Consider the following 22,452-nt stretch of genomic DNA (forward strand, 5'->3'; position numbering starts at 1 on the left):
ACTTTCGATTGTGTTATTACAAAAGATTTTTAAAGATCCAAGGCACAATTTAGAAAGAAGATCCATTTTTGTGGAGACAAAAAAAAAAACTATAATAGAAATAACTACAATAAATACAAGCTGATACATGTATGCCCAATAAAATGATGTAAATTTTAATAAGGAACATATAGTGCCACAAATTTACCACACATGAAAAAAGAAACAATGGTAGAAGGAAGTTTCAAAATGCAAATTATTAAATTTTATTTAGCTAGAAGTAGTATGAGCAATTTCTATAGATGAATGCTTTTAAGGGAATTTTGAATTATAACAAAATATGCACAAACTGTATAGTTTTGAATAACAAATTTATTTATTTTTATTTTATAAAAGTTTAATTACAGTTTCTAAAGTGCTGGAAATTGTTTTGAATAATAGCTACTGCAGAGTAACAAGTTTATTTATTTTTATAAAATTTGTTTCTATAATTAAAATGAATATATTCAAAATTGTTTTGTGTATTTGCTTGAAATTTTATTGTAAAATTTAATGAATTTAAAATAAGCATACACACTCTGGTACAGACCACTGGGTCTTATGTTTGTTGGAAAATGTCTACTCATTGATCATACGCTCCCATGTTTTCAACAGCCTATGTTATATGATTTCATTGTTTTTTTTTCTATGTGGAAATAATGGATGCATGCCTGTAACTAATTTGGACGGTGATTTTTGTTTTTGAAAAAAAAATTTCGAAAATTTTAAGAAATTATATGCCTTAATTGATAACATAAAATAACATAACATTAATAATTTTTGAATTTGTTACAAAAAAAAAAAAAAACACAAACATAATTTTGTTACGTACAAGGCAAAAAATGTAAAAAAATTAACCAATTATATATATATATCATCATGTTTAATTATATAATAATTAGGACATGTTGTAAAAAAATGAAAACGTTTAATAGAATTTGTTTCATATATTTTTTTTTAAATTTTATTTAATAATTATCCCCTCAAATTCCTTATGAAAGTCATGTGTGTAGGTGTGTACAGACTACTGGTCATATAAATTGATTTTCTTATATATGTATTACATATTTTTTTTTTCAATTTTTGTGTGTAAAATTTTTTATTCTCATTTTTGTTTTTGTTGTTTTTATTAATTATCAACTCTTATATATGTTTGAAATATATTTCCTTTTTTTAATTCAATTATTTGAATTCAGTCATTAATTTTGTTTTTTTTTTTTTTTTGTTTTGTGTGTATTTTTTCCGTAATTTATAAGTTTGTGTGTTTTTTTCTTTGTTAAGCTTTGCTTAGAAAATTTTTTTCAATCTTTAATTTTTGTGTGTGTTTAATTTTAATGCTTAAAATCTTAACGATTTCATAGAAATATTCGTTATTTTTTTTCAATGTTATTTATAAAGAAACAAATTATAAATTTTTTTCCAAGTAAAACAGTATAAAAATCTCTTGGCCAAAAGTAAAATTCGAAAAATTCAATTTTGTCAAACATAAACAATGGTTAAGAAAAAAAACGTAATAAGGAAAAGCCAATATATAAATAAAAATTGCTTTAAAATCTTTCAATTTGATCTTCTGTTTGCATTTTGGAGTTAAAAAATAAGTTTTATAGAAATTGTAAAAAAAAAGTTAAAATTTTTTTAATATATTTTGTTTTTGCTTCATTCTTTTGTTTTGAATTATAAAAGTAAGCTGTTATATATGTGGTTTTTTGTTTTATTTACTACCATTTTTTGTTGCTGTTCTTGTAGTTATATATTAAAAATGTGATCTCTTTTTGCCTTTGTAGTTGTTGTTTTATTGTAATTATATATTGTATGTAATGTGGTTGGTTTTGTGGCTTGCCATCTTTTGAGAAGGACGTGTCAAGGTGATAAATAATTTCTTTTCCTTATTTTGGCTGAACTACTACTGATCTCAAGGTTTTTCGGTTTTTGTTTAATTATAGAAAATTTATAATTTTTATCTTAAATATTTTCTTGTTTTTTTGTTTGTCTATAGTATTGCTTATTCTTTTTATCTAAAAAAAAATATTATTATTATTTTTTCATAATTGTTGTGTGAATTTATCTCTGCTTATTGTTGTAGCCTTTAAGAAATCATCATAATTTTGCTTTATTATAAATTTTAAAAAAATTTTAAGGGGAATAATTGTTTGTCGTTTTAGTAATAATGGGTTTTTAAGTGTGTATTATGTGTATTGTTTATGAGTGTGGTTATGTGTGTTGTTTCTGTGTGTGTGTGTGTGTGTTTGTGAGTGTATGTATGTGTGAGAGTTGGTGTTTGTTTTTTTTTTTCGATAATATTGTGGTTGTTGTTGTTATTGTGTTTCTTTAACTCCATGTAGGAAACGTATCCGTATACCATTGTTCGCCATTAGTGCCTAATGGTTGTTGTGGTAGTGGTAAACTGCCCCAACTGCCGCCATTTCCTATCAAACCGCCCGGGTAACGTCGCTTAATATCTGCTGGATTTTGGTGACCTCCATCAAATTTACGCTTACCGACTACTACTTTAGTTGTTGAATCAATCGATCGATAGCAGTAGAGTCACAGCCAGGAGGGCAGGCAGCGCGGCACATCACCATTCCATTTGGAAGAGGCATAAGAACAATCGGAAATCGGTCGGTCATCGCAGGTCATTTAACAAAAATAAAGAACAGGGAGGGCAGTTATTTTTTTACGACGCAAATATATCATAGTTGTTGTTTGGATTTTTGTTTTTTTTTTTAGATATTGGTTTTGGTTTTTTTGTTTGATTGTCATAGCGGTTGGGAAATTTCAAATAGGCGAGAGATAGAAAGAGAAAGAGAGAAAGAAAAGAGAGTAGAACATTTTATAAAATTAATTTTTTGTATTAATTTTCTAAAATATGTTATTATTATTATTTATAAATATGTATGGATTTTTTAGAAATACTTTTGTATATATCTTTTTTTTGTTGTTAATAATTATTACATTTTGGTAATATAACAAAAAATATAAAAAAATAATGAAATTAATATTAATGCAATTGAAATGTAAACAATATAAAAACCAAACAAAACCTTAAATAAAATTGTAATTATCTATTAGGTAATGGAATGAGTAAAATCAGAGGTTAGTTTAGGCTAAAACGAAATTTTTAAAATTTTATTTTTTGATTTTAAGTGAATTTTTCCATAATAATTTATAACTAAATATAATTTAGTGGAAAATTTCAACTCATATTTAACTATAAATTGATTTATGGCTTGTAAGGTTATTTGCATTTTATTTTCTTTTCTAAAGATAAATGCAAACTCTTAGTTTTATAGGAACGAATTTTGCTTTGCTCATAATAAAAGATTAAATAATATTTTTATAGATTTAATTAACCATTTCTTTTATCAATAACCCTCCAAAGTATTTAAATTGTTGGTATTGTATAATCAAGTCTTTTTATATATTTTTTTTTAATGTATTTATTTAAAACCTAGCATTATTTGGGAATTTATCTATAACTATATATTTGTCCACAAGTTTATAAATTTTTTCATTTTTGTTTTCATTTGACATATTTTACAAGTCAATGCTAAACCATAAAATCGCAATATTTTATGGTTAAGTGACATCTAAAGTATAAAGTATCAAAAAATCATCTAAAATTTTTTTCAAAATACTATAGTAAGGGTTTTCAAACATTGCGAATTTGAATAAACAAATTTGGTTAAGACATGACCGTCTCACTTTAGGTCTATCTGTCCAAAGTCGCTAAAATAGGTTTTTTTTGGCGAAAATATTCAAGGTAATTTTCAAGGTCGAAAAAGCTGTAACTCCTTCATTTTTTCGAATTTCGACAATCCAAAAGCATTCCGCGATTCGAAAGCAAATCTTAAAGTAAACAGAATTTCGTTCAATTTTTACTTTTATTGTTTTTTGTCATTTTTTTGAGAAGGGGGTAACCTTATGAAAATTTTCAATTTTTGATGACCCAAATATTTTTGAGTTTAGCATACAGAAGGGAAGTTTATGGCGAGAAAATATGATTTATTGCAATCACTTAGTGTTTTTTTTTTTGAAAATTTTAAATTTTTGATGACCCAAAAATTTTTGAGTTTAGCATACAGGAGGGAAGTTTTTGGCGAGAAAATGTGATTTATTGCAATCCCTTAGTGCTTTCATCAAAAACAACCTCAAAATCGTTTTTATTTGGGTGTAAATATTCAAGGTCGAAAACGCTGTAACTCCTTAATTTTATCGCATTTCGACAATCTAAAAGCATTTCTCGATTCGAAATTCGAAAGCGAATCTCAAAGTAAACAGAATTTCGTAAAATTTTTAGTTTTATTTTTTTGCCATTTTTTGAAAGGGGGTAACCTTATGAAAATTTTCAATTTTTGATGACCCACAAATTTTTGAGTTTAGCATACACGAGGGAAGTTTATGGCAAGAAAATGTGATTTATTGCAATCCCTTAGTGTTTTCATCAAAAACAACCTCAAAATCGCTTCGCTAAAATCGTTTTTATTTGGGTGTAAATATTTAGGGTCGAAAACGCTGTAACTCCTTCATTTTTTCGAATTTTGACAATCCAGGAGCATTCCGTGATTCGAAATTCGAAAACGAATCTCAAAGTAAACAGAATTTCGTTAAATTTTTACTTTTATTTTTTTTGCCATTTTTTTTTTTGAGAAGGGGGTAACCTTATGAAAATTTTCAATTTTTTGATGACCCAAAAATTTTTGAGTTTAGCATACAGGAGGGAAGTTTATGGCGAGAAAATGTGATTTATTGCAATCCCTTAGTGTTTTCATCAAAAACAACCTCAAAATCGCTGAAATCGTTTTTATTTGGGTGTAAATATTTAGGGGCGAAAACGCTGTAACTCCTTAATTTTTTCGAATTTCGACAATCCAGGAAATTCGAAAACGAATCTTTAACTAAACAGAATTTCGTTAAATTTTTACTTTTATTTTTTTTGCCATTTTTTTGAAAATTTTCAATTTTTGATGACCCAAAAATTTTTGAGTTTAGCATACAGGAGGGAAGTTTATGGCGAGAAAATGTGATTTATTGCAATCCCTTAGCGTTTTCATCAAAAACAACCTCAAAATCGCTAAAATCGTTTTTATTTGGGTGTAAATATTTAGGGTCGAAAACGCTGTAACTCCTTCATTTTTTCGAATTTCGACAATCCAGGAGCATTCCGCGATTCGAAATTCGAAAACGAATCTCAAAGTAAACGGAATTTCGTTAAATTTTTACTTTTATTTTTTTGTCATTTTTTTGGAGAGGGGGTAACCTTATGAAATTTTTCAATTTTTGATGACCCAAAAATTTTCGAGTTTAGCATACAAGAGGGAAGTTTATGGCGAGAAAATGTGATTTATTGCAATCCCTTAGTGTTTTCATCAAAAACAACCTCAAAATCGCTTCGCTAAAATCGTTTTTATTTGGGTGTAAATATTTAGGGTCGAAAACGCTGTAACTCCTTAATTTTTTCGCATTTCAACAATCTAAAAGCATTTCTCGATTCGAAATTCGAAAACGAATCTTAAAGTAAACAGAATTTCGTTAAATTTTTACTTTTAATTTTTTTGCCATTTTTTTGAAATTTTCAATTTTTGATGACCCAAAAATTTTCGAGTTTAGCATACAGGAGGGAAGTTTATGGCGAGAAAATGTGATTTATTGCAATCCCTTTGTTTTCATCAAAAACAACCTCAAAATCGCTGAAATCGTTTTTATTTGGGTGTAAATATTTAGGGTCGAAAACGCTTTAACTCCGTCATTTTTTCGAATTTCGACAATCCAGGAGCATTCCGCGATTCGAAATTCGAAAAAGAATCTCAAAGTAAACAGAATTTCATTAAATTTTTACTTTTATTTTTTTTGCCATTTTTTTTGAAAGGGGGTAACCTTATGAAAATTTTCAATTTTTGATGACCCAAAAATTTTTGAGTTTAGCATACAGGAGGGAAGTTTATAGCGAGAAAATGTGATTTATTGCAATCCCTTAGTGTTTTCATCAAAAACAACCTCAAAATCGCTTCGCTAAAATCGTTTTTATTTGGGTGTAAATATTTAGGGTCGAAAACGCTGTAACTCCTTCATTTTTTCGCATTTCGACAATCTAAAAGCATTTCTCGATTCAAAATTCGAAAACGAATCTCAAAGTAAACAGAATTTCGTTAAATTTTTACTTTTATTTTTTTTTGCCATTTTTTTGAGAAGGGGTTAACCTTGTGAAAATTTTCAATTTTTGATGACCCACAAATTTTTGAGTTTAGCATACAGGAGGGAAGTTTATGGCGAGAAAATGTGATTTATTGCAATCCCTTAGTGTTTTCATCAAAAACAACCTCAAAATCGCTAAAATCGTTTTTATTTGGGTGTAAATATTTAGGGTCGAAAACGCTGTAACTCCTTCATTTTTTCGAATTTCGACAATCCAGGAGCATTCCGCGATTCGAAATTCGAAAACGAATCTCAAAGTAAACACAATTTCGTTAAATTTTTACTTTTAGTTTTTTGCCATTTTTTTGGGAAGGGGGTAACCTTATGAAAATTTTCAATTTTTGATGACCCACAAATTTTTGAGTTTAGCATACAGGAGGGAAATTTATGGCGAGAAAATGTGATTTATTGCAATCCCTTAGTGTTTTCATCAAAAACAACCTCAAAATCGCTAAAATCGTTCTTATTTGGGTGTAAATATTTAGGGTCGAAAGCGCTGTAACTCTTTAATTTTTTCGCATTTCGACAATCTAAAAGCATTTCTCGATTCGAAATTCGAAAGCGAATCTCAAAGTAAACAGAATTTCGTCAAATTTTTACATTTGTTTTTTTTTTGCCATTTTTTGAAAGGGGGTAACCTTATGAAAATTTTCAATTTTTGATGACCCAAAAATTTTTGAGTTTACCATACAGGAGGGAAGTTTATAGCGAGAAAATGCGATTTATTGCAATCCCTTAGTGTTTTCATCAAAAACAACCTCAAAATCGCTTCGCTAAAATTGTTTTTATTTGGGTGTAAATATTTAGGGTCAAATACGCTGTAACTCCTTCATTTTTTCCAATTTCGACAATCCAGGAGCATTCCGCGATTCGAAATTCGAAAACGAATCTCAAAGTAAACAGAATTTCGTTAAATTTTTACTTTTAGTTTTTTGCCATTTTTTTTGGAAAATTTTCAATTTTTGAGTTTAGCATACAGGAGGGAAGTTTATGGCAAGAAAATGTGATTTATTGCAATCCCTTAGTGTTTTCATCAAAAACAACCTCAAAATCGCTAAAATCGTTTTTATTTGGGTGTAAATATTTAGGGTCGAAAACGCTGTAACTCCTTCATTTTTTCGCATTTCGACAATCTAAAAGCATTTCTCGATTCGAAATTCGAAAGCGAATCTCAAAGTAAACAGAATTTCGTTAAATTTTTACTTTTGTTTTTTTTTGCCATTTTTTGAAAGGGGGTAACCTTATGAAAATTTTCAATTTTTGATGACCCAAAAATTTTTGAGTTTAGCATACAGGAGGGAAGTTTATAGCGAGAAAATGCGATTTATTGCAATCCCTTAGTGTTTTCATCAAAAACAACCTCAAAATCGCTAAAATCGTTTTTATTTGGGTGTAAATATTTAGGGTCGAAAACGCTGTAACTCCTTCTTTTTTTCGAATTTCGACAATCCAGGAGCACTCCGCGATTCGAAATTCGAAAACGAATCTTAAAGTAAACAGAATTTCGTTAAATTTTTACTTTTATTTTTTTTGCCATTTTTTTGGAAAATTTCAATTTTTGATGACCTAAAAATTTTTGAGTTTAGCATACAGGAGGGAAATTTGTGGCGAGAAAATGTGATTTATTGCAATCCCTTAGTGTTTTCATCAAAAACAACCTCAAAATCGCTTCGCTAAAATCGTTTTTATTTGGGTGTAAATATTTAGGGTCGAAAACGGTGTAACACCTTCAATTTTTCGAATTTCGACAATCCAGGAGCATTCCGCGATTCGAAATTCGAAAACGAATCTCAAAATAAACAGAATTTTGTTAAATTTTTACTTTTATTTTTTTTTGCCATTTTTTTTGAAAGGGGGTAACCTTATGAAAATTTTCAATTTTTGATGACCCACAAATTTTTGAGTTTAGCATACAGGAGGGAAGTTTATAGCGAGAAAATGCGATTTATTGCAATCCCTTAGTGTTTTCATCAAAAACAACCTCAAAATGGCTTCGCTAAAATCGTTTTTATTTGGGTGTAAATATTTAGGGTCGAAAACGCTGTAACTCCTTCTTTTTTCGAATTTCGACAATCCAGGAGCACTCCGCGATTCGAAATTCGAAAACGAATCTTAAAGTAAACAGAATTTCGTTAAATTTTTACTTTTATTTTTTTTGCCATTTTTTTTGAAAGGGGGTAACCTTATGAAAATTTTCAATTTTTGATGACCCAAAAATTTTTGAGTTTACCACACAGGAGGGAAGTTTATAGCGAGAAAATGCGATTTATTGCAATCCCTTAGTGTTTTCATCAAAAACAACCTCAAAATCGCTTCGCTAAAATCGTTTTTATTTGGGGGTAAATATTTAGGGTCGAAAACGCTGTAACTCCTTCATTTTTTCGAATTTCGAATTTCGACAATCCAGGAGCACTCCGCGATTCGAAATTCGAAAACGAATCTTAAAGTAAACAGAATTTCGTTAAATTTTTACTTTTATTTTTTTTGCCATTTTTTTGGAAAGGGGGTAACCTTATGAAAATTTTCAATTTTTGATGACCTAAAAATTTTTGAGTTTAGCATACAGGAGGAAAATTTGTGGCGAGAAAATGTGATTTATTGCAATCCCTTAGTGTTTTCATCAAAAACAACCTCAAAATCGCTTCGCTAAAATCGTTATTTGGGTGTAAATATTTAGGGTCGAAAACGCTTTAACTCCGTCATTTTTTCGCATTTCGACAATCCAGGAGCATTCCGCGATTCGAAATTCGAAAAAGAATCTCAAAGTAAACAGAATTTCATTAAATTTTTACTTTTATTTTTTTTGCCATTTTTTTGAAAGGGGGTAACCTTATGAAAATTTTCAATTTTTGATGACCTAAAAATTTTTGAGTTTAGCATACAGGAGGGAAATTTGTGGCGAGAAAATGTGATTTATTGCAATCCCTTAGTGTTTTCATCAAAAACAACCTCAAAATCGCTTCGCTAAAATCGTTTTTATTTGGGTGTAAATATTTAGGGTCGAAAACGCTTTAACTCCGTCATTTTTTCGAATTTCGACAATCCAGGAGCATTCCGCGATTCGAAATTCGAAAACGAATCTCAAAGTAAACAGAATTTTGTTAAATTTTTACTTTTATTTTTTTTGCCATTTTTTTGGAAAGGGGGTAACCTTATGAAAATTTTCAATTTTTGATGACCTAAAAATTTTTGAGTTTAGCATACAGGAGGGAAATTTGTGGCGAGAAAATGTGATTTATTGCAATCCCTTAGTGTTTTCATCAAAAACAACCTCAAAATCGCTTCGCTAAAATCGTTATTTGGGTGTAAATATTTAGGGTCGAAAACGCTTTAACTCCGTCATTTTTTCGAATTTCGACAATCCAGGAGCATTCCGCGATTCGAAATTCGAAAAAGAATCTCAAAGTAAACAGAATTTCATTAAATTTTTACTTTTATTTTTTTTGCCATTTTTTTGAAAGGGGGTAACCTTATGAAAATTTTCAATTTTTGATGACCTAAAAATTTTTGAGTTTAGCATACAGGAGGGAAATTTGTGGCGAGAAAATGTGATTTATTGCAATCCCTTAGTGTTTTCATCAAAAACAACCTCAAAATCGCTTCGCTAAAATCGTTTTTATTTGGGTGTAAATATTTAGGGTCGAAAACGGTGTAAGTCCTTCAATTTTTCGAATTTCGACAATCCAGGAGCACTCCGCGATTCGAAATTCGAAAACGAATCTCAAAGTAAACAGAATTTTGTTAAATTTTTACTTTTATTTTTTTTGCCATTTTTTTTGAAAGGGGGTAACCTTATGAAAATTTTCAATTTTTGATGACCCAAAAATTTTTGAGTTTAGCATACAGGAGGGAAGTTTATAGCGAGAAAATGTGATTTATTGCAATCCCTTAGTGTTTTCATCAAAAACAACCTCAAAATCGCTTCGCTAAAATCGTTATTTGGGTGTAAATATTTAGGGTCGAAAACGCTTTAACTCCGTCATTTTTTCGAATTTCGACAATCCAGGAGCATTCCGCGATTCGAAATTCGAAAACGAATCTTAAAGTAAACAGAATTTCGTTAAATTTTTACTTTTATTTTTTTGCCATTTTTTTTGAAAGGGGGTAACCTTATGAAAATTTTCAATTTTTGATGACCCAAAAATTTTTGAGTTTAGCATACAGGAGGGAAGTTTACAGCGAGAAAATGTGATTTATTGCAATCCCTTAGTGTTTTCATCAAAAACAACCTCAAAATCGCTAAAATCGTTTTTATTTGGGTGTAAATATTTAGGGTCGAAAACGCTGTAACTCCTTCTTTTTTTCGAATTTCGACAATCCAGGAGCACTCCGCGATTCGAAATTCGAAAACGAATCTTAAAGTAAACAGAATTTCGTTAAATTTTTACTTTTATTTTTTTTGCCATTTTTTTGGAAAGGGGGTAACCTTATGAAAATTTTCAATTTTTGATGACCTAAAAATTTTTGAGTTTAGCATACAGGAGGGAAATTTGTGGCGAGAAAATGTGATTTATTGCAATCCCTTAGTGTTTTCATCAAAAACAACCTCAAAATCGCTTCGCTAAAATCGTTTTTATTTGGGTGTAAATATTTAGGGTCAAAAACGGTGTAACTCCTTCAATTTTTCGAATTTCGACAATCCAGGAGCACTCCGCGATTCGAAATTCGAAAACGAATCTTAAAGTAAACAGAATTTCGTTAAATTTTTACTTTTATTTTTTTGCCATTTTTTTGGAAAGGGGGTAACCTTATGAAAATTTTCAATTTTTGATGACCTAAAAATTTTTGAGTTTAGCATACAGGAGGGAAATTTGTGGCGAGAAAATGTGATTTATTGCAATCCCTTAGTGTTTTCATCAAAAACAACCTCAAAATCGCTTCGCTAAAATCGTTTTTATTTGGGTGTAAATATTTAGGGTCGAAAACGGTGTAACTCCTTCAATTTTTCGAATTTCGACAATCCAGGAGCATTCCGCGATTCGAAATTCGAAAACGAATCTCAAAGTAAACAGAATTTTGTTAAATTTTTACTTTTATTTTTTTTGCCATTTTTTTGGAAAGGGGGTAACCTTATGAAAATTTTAAATTTTTGATGACCCAAAAATTTTTGAGTTTAGCATACAGGAGGGAAGTTTATAGCGAGAAAATGCGATTTATTGCAATCCCTTAGTGTTTTCATCAAAAACAACCTCAAAATGGCTTCGCTAAAATCGTTTTTATTTGGGTTTAAATATTTAGGGTCGAAAACGCTGTAACTCCTTCTTTTTTTCGAATTTCGACAATCCAGGAGCACTCCGCGATTCGAAATTCGAAAACGAATCTTAAAGTAAACAGAATTTCGTTAAATTTTTACTTTTATTTTTTTTGCCAGTTTTTTGAAAGGGGGTAACCTTATGAAAATTTTCAATTTTTGATGACCCACAAATTTTTGAGTTTAGCATACAGGAGGGAAATTTATGGCGAGAAAATCTGATTTATTGCAATCCCTTAGTGTTTTCATCAAAAACAACCTCAAAATCGCTAAAATCGTTTTTATTTGGGTGTAAATATTTAGGGTCGAAAACGCTGTAACTCCTTAATTTTTTCGCATTTCGACAGTCTAAAAGCATTTCTCGATTCGAAATTCGAAAGCGAATCTCAAAGTAAACAGAATTTCGTTAAATTTTTACTTTTGTTTTTTTTGCCATTTTTTGAAAGGGGGTAACCTTATGAAAATTTTAAATTTTTGATGACCCACAAATTTTTGAGTTTAGCATACAGGAGGGAAATTTATGGCGAGAAAATCGGATTTATTGCAATCCCTTAGTGTTTTCATCAAAAACAACCTCAAAATCGCTAAAATCGTTTTTATTTGGGTGTAAATATTTAGGGTCGAAAACGCTGTAACTCCTTCATTTTTTCGAATTTCGACAATCCAGGAGCACTCCGCGATTCGAAATTCGAAAACGAATCTCAAAGTAAACAGAATTTCGTTAAATTTTTACTTTTATTTTTTTTGCCATTTTTTTTGAAAGGGGGTAACCTTATGAAAATTTTCAATTTTTGATGACCCAAAAATTTTTGAGTTTAGCATACAGGAGGGAAGTTTATAGCGAGAAAATGTGACTTATTGCAATCCCTTAGTGTTTTCATCAAAAACAACCTCAAAATCGCTTCGCTAAAATCGTTATTTGGGTGTAAATATTTAGGGTCGAAAACGCTTTAACTCCTTCATTTTTTCGAATTTCGACAATCCAGGAGCATTCCGCGATTCGAAATTCGAAAAAGAATCTCAAAGTAAACAGAATTTCATTAAATTTTTACTTTTATTTTTTGCCATTTTTTTGAAAGGGGGTAACCTTATGAAAATTTTCAATTTTTGATGACCCACAAATTTTTGAGTTTAGCATACAGGAGGGAAGTTTATAGCGAGAAAATGCGATTTATTGCAATCCCTTAGTGTTTTCATCAAAAACAACCTCAAAATCGCTAAAATCGTTTTTATTTGGGTGTAAATATTTAGGGTCGAAAACGCTGTAACTCCTTCATTTTTTCGAATTTCGACAATCCAGGAGCACTCCGCGATTCGAAATTCGAAAACGAATCTCAAAGTAAACAGAATTTCGTTAAATTTTTACTTTTATTTTTTTTGCCATTTTTTTTGAAAGGGGGTAACCTTATGAAAATTTTCAATTTTTGATGACCCAAAAATTTTTGAGTTTAGCATACAGGAGGGAAGTTTATAGCGAGAAAATGTGATTTATTGCAATCCCTTAGTGTTTTCATCAAAAACAACCTCAAAATCGCTTCGCTAAAATCGTTATTTGGGTGTAAATATTTAGGGTCGAAAACGCTTTAACTCCTTCATTTTTTCGAATTTCGACAATCCAGGAGCACTCCGCGATTCGAAATTCGAAAACGAATCTTAAAGTAAACAGAATTTCGTTAAATTTTTACTTTTATTTTTTTTGCCATGTTTTTGGAAAGGGGGTAACCTTATGAAAATTTTAAATTTTTGATGACCCAAAAATTTTTGAGTTTAGCATACAGGAGGGAAATTTGTGGCGAGAAAATGTGATTTATTGCAATCCCTTAGTGTTTTCATCAAAAACAACCTCAAAATCGCTTCGCTAAAATCGTTTTTATTTGGGTGTAAATATTTAGGGTCAAAAACGGTGTAACTCCTTCAATTTTTCGAATTTCGACAATCCAGGAGCATTCCGCGATTCGAAATTCGAAAACGAATCTCAAAGTAAACAGAATTTTGTTAAATTTTTACTTTTATTTTTTTTTGCCATTTTTTTGGAAAGGGGGTAACCTTATGAAAATTTTAAATTTTTGATGACCCAAAAATTTTTGAGTTTAGCATACAGGAGGGAAGTTTATAGCGAGAAAATGCGATTTATTGCAATCCTTTAGTGTTTTCATCAAAAACAACCTCAAAATCGCTAAAATCGTTTTTATTTGGGTGTAAATATTTAGGGTCGAAAACGCTGTAACTCCTTAATTTTTTCGCATTTCGACAGTCTAAAAGCATTTCTCGATTCGAAATTCGAAAGCGAATCTCAAAGTAAACAGAATTTCGTTAAATTTTTACTTTTGTTTTTTTTTGTCATTTTTTGAAAGGGGGTAACCTTATGAAAATTTTCAATTTTTGATGACCCACAAATTTTTGAGTTTAGCATACAGGAGGGAAATTTATGGCGAGAAAATCTGATTTATTGCAATCCCTTAGTGTTTTCATCAAAAACAACCTCAAAATCGCTAAAATCGTTTTTATTTGGGTGTAAATATTTAGGGTCGAAAACGCTTTAACTCCTTCATTTTTTCGAATTTCGACAATCCAGGAGCACTCCGCGATTCGAAATTCGAAAACGAATCTTAAAGTAAACAGAATTTCGTTAAATTTTTACTTTTATTTTTTTTGCCATTTTTTTGGAAAGGGGGTAACCTTATGAAAATTTTCAATTTTTGATGACCTAAAAATTTTTGAGTTTAGCATACAGGAGGGAAATTTGTGGCGAGAAAATGTGATTTATTGCAATCCCTTAGTGTTTTCATCAAAAACAACCTCAAAATCGCTTCGCTAAAATCGTTTTTATTTGGGTGTAAATATTTAGGGTCAAAAACGGTGTAACTCCTTCAATTTTTCGAATTTCGACAATCCAGGAGCACTCCGCGATTCGAAATTCGAAAACGAATCTTAAAGTAAACAGAATTTCGTTAAATTTTTACTTTTATTTTTTTTGCCATTTTTTTGGAAAGGGGGTAACCTTATGAAAATTTTCAATTTTTGATGACCTAAAAATTTTTGAGTTTAGCATACAGGAGGGAAATTTGTGGCGAGAAAATGTGATTTATTGCAATCCCTTAGTGTTTTCATCAAAAACAACCTCAAAATCGCTTCGCTAAAATCGTTTTTATTTGGGTGTAAATATTTAGGGTCGAAAACGGTGTAACTCCTTCAATTTTTCGAATTTCGACAATCCAGGAGCATTCCGCGATTCGAAATTCGAAAACGAATCTCAAAGTAAACAGAATTTTGTTAAATTTTTACTTTTATTTTTTTTGCCATTTTTTTGGAAAGGGGGTAACCTTATGAAAATTTTAAATTTTTGATGACCCAAAAATTTTTGAGTTTAGCATACAGGAGGGAAGTTTATAGCGAGAAAATGCGATTTATTGCAATCCCTTAGTGTTTTCATCAAAAACAACCTCAAAATGGCTTCGCTAAAATCGTTTTTATTTGGGTTTAAATATTTAGGGTCGAAAACGCTGTAACTCCTTCTTTTTTTCGAATTTCGACAATCCAGGAGCACTCCGCGATTCGAAATTCGAAAACGAATCTTAAAGTAAACAGAATTTCGTTAAATTTTTACTTTTATTTTTTTTGCCATTTTTTTGAAAGGGGATAACCTTATGAAAATTTTCAATTTTTGATGACCCACAAATTTTTGAGTTTAGCATACAGGAGGGAAATTTATGGCGAGAAAATCTGATTTATTGCAATCCCTTAGTGTTTTCATCAAAAACAACCTCAAAATCGCTAAAATCGTTTTTATTTGGGTGTAAATATTTAGGGTCGAAAACGCTGTAACTCCTTAATTTTTTCGCATTTCGACAGTCTAAAAGCATTTCTCGATTCGAAATTCGAAAGCGAATCTCAAAGTAAACAGAATTTCGTTAAATTTTTACTTTTGTTTTTTTTGCCATTTTTTGAAAGGGGGTAACCTTTTGAAAATTTTAAATTTTTGATGACCCACAAATTTTTGAGTTTAGCATACAGGAGGGAAATTTATGGCGAGAAAATCTGATTTATTGCAATCCCTTAGTGTTTTCATCAAAAACAACCTCAAAATCGCTAAAATCGTTTTTATTTGGGTGTAAATATTTAGGGTCGAAAACGCTGTAACTCCTTCATTTTTTCGAATTTCGACAATCCAGGAGCACTCCGCGATTCGAAATTCGAAAACGAATCTCAAAGTAAACAGAATTTCGTTAAATTTTTACTTTTATTTTTTTTGCCATTTTTTTTGAAAGGGGGTAACCTTATGAAAATTTTCAATTTTTGATGACCTAAAAATTTTTGAGTTTAGCATACAGGAGGGAAGTTTATAGCGAGAAAATGTGACTTATTGCAATCCCTTAGTGTTTTCATCAAAAACAACCTCAAAATCGCTTCGCTAAAATCGTTATTTGGGTGTAAATATTTAGGGTCGAAAACGCTTTAACTCCGTCATTTTTTCGAATTTCGACAATCCAGGAGCATTCCGCGATTCGAAATTCGAAAAAGAATCTCAAAGTAAACAGAATTTCATTAAATTTTTACTTTTATTTTTTTGCCATTTTTTTGAAAGGGGGTAACCTTATGAAAATTTTCAATTTTTGATGACCCAAAAATTTTTGAGTTTAGCATACAGGAGGGAAGTTTATAGCGAGAAAATGCGATTTATTGCAATCCCTTAGTGTTTTCATCAAAAACAACATCAAAATGGCTTCGCTAAAATCGTTTTTATTTGGGTGTAAATATTTAGGGTCGAAAACGCTGTAACTCCTTCTTTTTTTCGAATTTCGACAATCCAGGAGCACTCCGCGATTCGAAATTCGAAAACGAATCTTAAAGTAAACAGAATTTCGTTAAATTTTTACTTTTATTTTTTTTTGCCATTTTTTTTTTGAAAGGGGGTAACCTTATGAAAATTTTCAATTTTTGATGACCCACAAATTTTTGAGTTTAGCATACAGGAGGGAAATTTATGGCGAGAAAATCTGATTTATTGCAATCCCTTAGTGTTTTCATCAAAAACAACCTCAAAATCGCTAAAATCGTTTTTATTTGGGTGTAAATATTTAGGGTCGAAAACGCTGTAACTCCTTCATTTTTTCGAATTTCGACAATCCAGGAGCATTCCGCGATTCGAAATTCGAAAAAGAATCTCAAAGTAAACAGAATTTCATTAAATTTTTACTTTTATTTTTTTTTGTCATTTTTTTGAAAGGGGGTAACCTTATGAAAATTTTCAATTTTTGATGACCCAAAAATTTTTGAGTTTAGCATACAGGAGGGAAGTTTATAGCGAGAAAATGCGATTTATTGCAATCCCTTAGTGTTTTCATCAAAAACAACCTCAAAATCGCTAAAATCGTTTTTATTTGGGTGTAAATATTTAGGGTCGAAAACGCTGTAACTCCTTCTTTTTTTCGAATTTCGACAATCCAGGAGCACTCCGCGATTCGAAATTCGAAAACGAATCATAAAGTAAACAGAATTTCGTTAAATTTTTACTTTTATTTTTTTTGCCATTTTTTTGGAAAGGGGGTAACCTTATGAAAATTTTCAATTTTTGATGACCTAAAAATTTTTGAGTTTAGCATACAGGAGGGAAATTTGTGGCGAGAAAATGTGATTTATTGCAATCCCTTAGTGTTTTCATCAAAAACAACCTCAAAATCGCTTCGCTAAAATCGTTTTTATTTGGGTGTAAATATTTAGGGTCGAAAACGGTGTAACTCCTTCAATTTTTCGAATTTCGACAATCCAGGAGCATTCCGCGATTCGAAATTCGAAAACGAATCTCAAAGTAAACAGAATTTTGTTAAATTTTTACTTTTATTTTTTTTGCCATTTTTTTGGAAAGGGGGTAACCTTATGAAAATTTTAAATTTTTGATGACCCAAAAATTTTTGAGTTTAGCATACAGGAGGGAAGTTTATAGCGAGAAAATGCGATTTATTGCAATCCCTTAGTGTTTTCATCAAAAACAACCTCAAAATCGCTAAAATCGTTTTTATTTGGGTGTAAATATTTAGGGTCGAAAACGCTGTAACTCCTTAATTTTTTCGCATTTCGACAGTCTAAAAGCATTTCTCGATTCGAAATTCGAAAGCGAATCTCAAAGTAAACAGAATTTCGTTAAATTTTTACTTTTGTTTTTTTTTGCCATTTTTTGAAAGGGGGTAACCTTATGAAAATTTTCAATTTTTGATGACCCAAAAATTTTTGAGTTTACCATACAGGAGGGAAGTTTATGGCAAGAAAATGTGATTTATTGCAATCCCTTAGCGTTTTCATCAAAAACAACCTCAAAATCGCTAAAATCGTTTTTATTTGGGTGTGAATATTTAGGGTCGAAAAAGCTGTAACTCCTTCATTTTTTCGAATTTCGACAATCCAGGAGCACTCCGTGATTCGAAATTCGAAGACGAATCTTAAAGTAAACAGAATTTTGTTAAATTTTTACTTTTATTTTTTTTGCCATTTTTTTTTTTTTTTGAAAGGGGGTAACCTTATGAAAATTTTCAATTTTTGATGACCCACAAATTTTTGAGTTTAGCATACAGGAGGGAAGTTTATGGCAAGAAAATGTGATTTATTGCAATCCCTTAGTGTTTTCATCAAAAACAACCTCAAAATCGCTAAAATCGTTTTTTTTGGGTGTAAATATTTAGGGTCGAAAACGCTGTAACTCCTTCATTTTTTCGAATTTCGACAATCCAGGAGCATTCCGCGATTCGAAATTCGAAAATGAATCTCAAAGTAAACGGAATTTCGTAAAATTTTTACTTTTATTTTTTTGCCATTTTTTTGAGAAGGGGGTAACCTTATGAAAAATTTAAATTTTTGATGACCCAAAAATTTTTGAGTTTAGCATACAGGAGGGAAGTTTATGGCAAGAAAATGTGATTTATTGCAATCCCTTAGTGTTTTCATCAAAAACAACCTCAAAATCTCTAAAATCGTTTTTATTTGGGTGTAAATATTTAGGGTCGAAAACGCTGTAACTCCTTCATTTTTTCGCATTTCGACAGTCTAAAAGCATTTCTCGATTCGAAATTCGAAAGCGAATCTCAAAGTAAACAGAATTTCGTTAAATTTTTACTTTTGTTTTTTTTGCCATTTTTTGAAAGGGGGTAACCTTATGAAAATTTTCAATTTTTGATGACCCACAAATTTTTGAGTTTAGCATACAGGAGGGAAATTTATGGCGAGAAAATCTGATTTATTGCAATCCCTTAGTGTTTTCATCAAAAACAACCTCAAAATCGCTAAAATCGTTTTTATTTGGGTGTAAATATTTAGGGTCGAAAACGGTGTAACTCCTTCAATTTTTCGAATTTCGACAATCCAGGAGCATTCCGCGATTCGAAATTCGAAAACGAATCTCAAAGTAAACAGAATTTTGTTAAATTTTTACTTTTATTTTTTTTGCCATTTTTTGGAAAGGGGGTAACCTTATGAAAATTTTAAATTTTTGAGTTTAGCATACAGGAGGGAAGTTTATAGCGAGAAAATGCGATTTATTGCAATCCCTTAGTGTTTTCATCAAAAACAACCTCAAAATCGCTAAAATCGTTTTTATTTGGGTGTAAATATTTAGGGTCGAAAACGCTGTAACTCCTTCATTTTTTCGAATTTCGACAATCCAGGAGCATTCCGCGATTCGAAATTCGAAAACGAATCTCAAAGTAAACAGAATTTCGTTAAATTTTTACCTTTATTTTTTTGCCATTTTTTTGAAAGGGGGTAACCTTATGAAAATTTTCAATTTTTGATGACCCAAAAATTTTTGAGTTTAGCATACAGGAGGGAAGTTTATAGCGAGAAAATGTGATTTATTGCAATCCCTTAGTGTTTTCATCAAAAACAACCTCAAAATCGCTAAAATCGTTTTTATTTGGGTGTAAATATTTAGGGTCGAAAACGCTGTAACTCCTTCATTTTTTCGAATTTCGACAATCCAGGAGCATTCCGCGATTCGAAATTCGAAAACGAATCTCAAAGTAAACAGAATTTCGTTAAATTTTTACCTTTATTTTTTTGCCATTTTTTTGGAAAGGGGGTAACCTTATGAAAATTTTCAGTTTTTGATGACCCACAAATTTTTGAGTTTAATATACAGGAGGGAAGTTTATAGCGAGAAAATGCGATTTATTGCAATCCCTTAGTGTTTTCATCAAAAACAACCTCAAAGTCGCTTCGCTAAAATCGCTTTTATTTGGGTGTGAATATTTAGGGTCGAAAACGCTGTAACTCCTTCATTTTTTCGCATTTCGACAATCTAAAAGCATTTCTCGATTCAAAATTCGAAAACAAATCCCAAAGTAAACAGAATTTCGTTAAATTTTTACTTTTATTTTTTTTGCATTTTTTTGAGAAGGGGGTAACCTTATGAAAATTTTCAATTTTTGATGACCCACAAATTTTTGAGTTTAGCATACAGGAGGGAAGTTTATGGCAAGAAAATGTGATTTATTGCAATCCCTTAGTGTTTTCATCAAAAACAACCTCAAAATCGCTAAAATCGTTTTTATTTGGGTGTAAATATTTAGGGTCGAAAACGCTGTAACTCCTTCATTTTTTCGAATTTCGACAATCCAGGAGCATTCCGCGATTCGAAATTCGAAAACGAATCTCAAAGTAAACAGAATTTCGTTAAATTTTTACCTTTATTTTTTTGCCATTTTTTTGGAAAGGGGGTAACCTTATGAAAATTTTCAGTTTTTGATGACCCAAAAATTTTTGAGTTTAGTATACAGGAGGGAAGTTTATAGCGAGAAAATGCTATTTATTGCAATCCCTTAGTGTTTTCATCAAAAACAACCTCAAAATCGCTTCGCTAAAATCGTTTTTATTTGGGGGTAAATATTTAGGGTCGAAAACGCTGTAACTCCTTCATTTTTTCGAATTTCGAATTTCGACAATCCAGGAGCACTCCGCGATTCGAAATTCGAAAACGAATCTTAAAGTAAACAGAATTTCGTTAAATTTTTACTTTTATTTTTTTTTGCCATTTTTTTTGAAAGGGGGTAACCTTATGAAAATTTTCAATTTTTGATGACCCACAAATTTTTGAGTTTAGCATACAGGAGGGAAGTTTATGGCAAGAAAATGTGATTTATTGCAATCCCTTAGTGTTTTCATCAAAAACAACCTCAAAATCGCTAAAATCGTTTTTTTTTTTTGGGTGTAAATATTTAGGGTCGAAAACGCTGTAACTCCTTCATTTTTTCGAATTTCGACAATCCAGGAGCATTCCGCGATTCGAAATTCGAAAATGAATCTCGCAGTAAACGGAATTTCGTAAAATTTTTACTGTTATTTTTTTGCCATTTTTTTGAGAAGGGGGTAACCTTATGAAAATTTTCAATTTTTGATGACCCACAAATTTTTGAGTTTAGCATACAGGAGGGAATTTTATGGCAAGAAAATGTGATTTATTGCAATCCCTTAGTGTTTTCATCAAAAACAACCTCAAAATCGCTTCGCTAAAATCGTTTTTATTTGGGTGTAAATATTTAGGGTCGAAAACGCTGTAACTCCTTCATTTTTTCGAATTTCGACAATCCAGGAGCATTACGCGATTCGAAATTCGAAAACGAATCTCAAAGTAAACAGATTTTCGTTAAATTTTTACTTTTAGTTTTTTGCCATTTTTTTGGGATGGGGGTAACCTTATGAAAATTTTCAATTTTTGAGTTTAGCATACAGGAGGGAAGTTTATGGCAAGAAAATGTGATTTATTGCAATCCCTTAGTGTTTTCATCAAAAACAACCTCAAAGTCGCTTCGCTAAAATCGCTTTTATTTGGGTGTGAATATTTAGGGTCGAAAACGCTTTAACTCCTTCATTTTTTCGAATTTCGACAATCCAGTAGCACTCCGCGATTCGAAATTCGAAAACGAATCTTAAAGTAAACAGAATTTCGTTAAATTTTTACTTTTATTTTTTTTTGCCATTTTTTTGAAAGGGGGTAACCTTATGAAAATTTTCAATTTTTGATGACCCAAAAATTTTTGAGTTTAGTATACAGGAGGGAAGTTTATAGCGAGAAAATGCTATTTATTGCAATCCCTTAGTGTTTTCATCAAAAACAACCTCAAAATCGCTTCGCTAAAATCGTTTTTATTTGGGGGTAAATATTTAGGGTCGAAAACGCTGTAACTCCTTCATTTTTTCGAATTTCGACAATCCAGGAGCATTCCGCGATTCGAAATTCGAAAATGAATCTCAAAGTAAACGGAATTTCGTAAAATTTTTACTGTTTTTTTTTGCCATTTTTTTGAGAAGGGGGTAACCTTATGAAAAATTTCAATTTTTGATGACTCAAAAATTTTTGAGTTTAGCATACAGGAGGGAAGTTTATGGCAAGAAAATGTGATTTATTGCAATCCCTTAGTGTTTTCATCAAAAACAACCTCAAAATCGCTAAAATCGTTTTTATTTGGGTGTAAATATTTAGGGTCGAAAACGCTGTAACTCCTTCATTTTTTCGCATTTCGACAATCTAAAAGCATTTCTCGATTCAAAATTCGAAAACAAATCCCAAAGTAAACAGAATTTCGTTAAATTTTTACTTTTATTTTTTTTTGCATTTTTTTGAGAAGGGGGTAACCTTATGAAAATTTTCAATTTTTGATGACCCACAAATTTTTGAGTTTAGCATACAGGAGGGAAGTTTATGGCAAGAAAATGTGATTTATTGCAATCCCTTAGTGTTTTCATCAAAAACAACCTCAAAGTCGCTTCGCTAAAATCGCTTTTATTTGGGTGTGAATATTTAGGGTCGAAAACGCTGTAACTCCTTCATTTTTTCGCATTTCGACAATCTAAAAGCATTTCTCGATTCAAAATTCGAAAACAAATCCCAAAGTAAACAGAATTTCGTTAAATTTTTACTTTTATTTTTTTTGCATTTTTTTGAGAAGGGGGTAACCTTATGAAAATTTTCAATTTTTGATGACCCACAAATTTTTGAGTTTAGC

General features: G+C 30.5%; 1 protein-coding gene across 17 annotated transcripts in view; it reads right to left on the minus strand.

Annotated features, from left to right (window-relative positions):
* Window positions 1-333: 333 nt before the first annotated feature.
* LOC106088132 (heterogeneous nuclear ribonucleoprotein R) overlaps window positions 334-22,452 on the minus strand; it is a 438,953-nt gene continuing 416,834 nt past the window's right edge. For 9 of the 17 annotated variants that reach the window (XM_059364134.1, XM_013253457.2, XM_013253463.2 and 6 more), the window contains one exon: window positions 334-2,525. In XM_059364134.1, the coding sequence (XP_059220117.1) occupies window positions 2,347-2,525 (179 nt within the window). In that variant the 3' untranslated portion in view covers window positions 334-2,346. The remainder of the gene's footprint in view (window positions 2,526-22,452) is intronic. The other 8 variants (XM_013253476.2, XM_013253475.2, XM_013253460.2 and 5 more) reach the window with 3 other exon arrangements.

Source organism: Stomoxys calcitrans, chromosome 2 (assembly GCF_963082655.1).
Source record: "Stomoxys calcitrans chromosome 2, idStoCalc2.1, whole genome shotgun sequence".
Classification (NCBI taxonomy): domain Eukaryota; kingdom Metazoa; phylum Arthropoda; class Insecta; order Diptera; family Muscidae; genus Stomoxys; species Stomoxys calcitrans.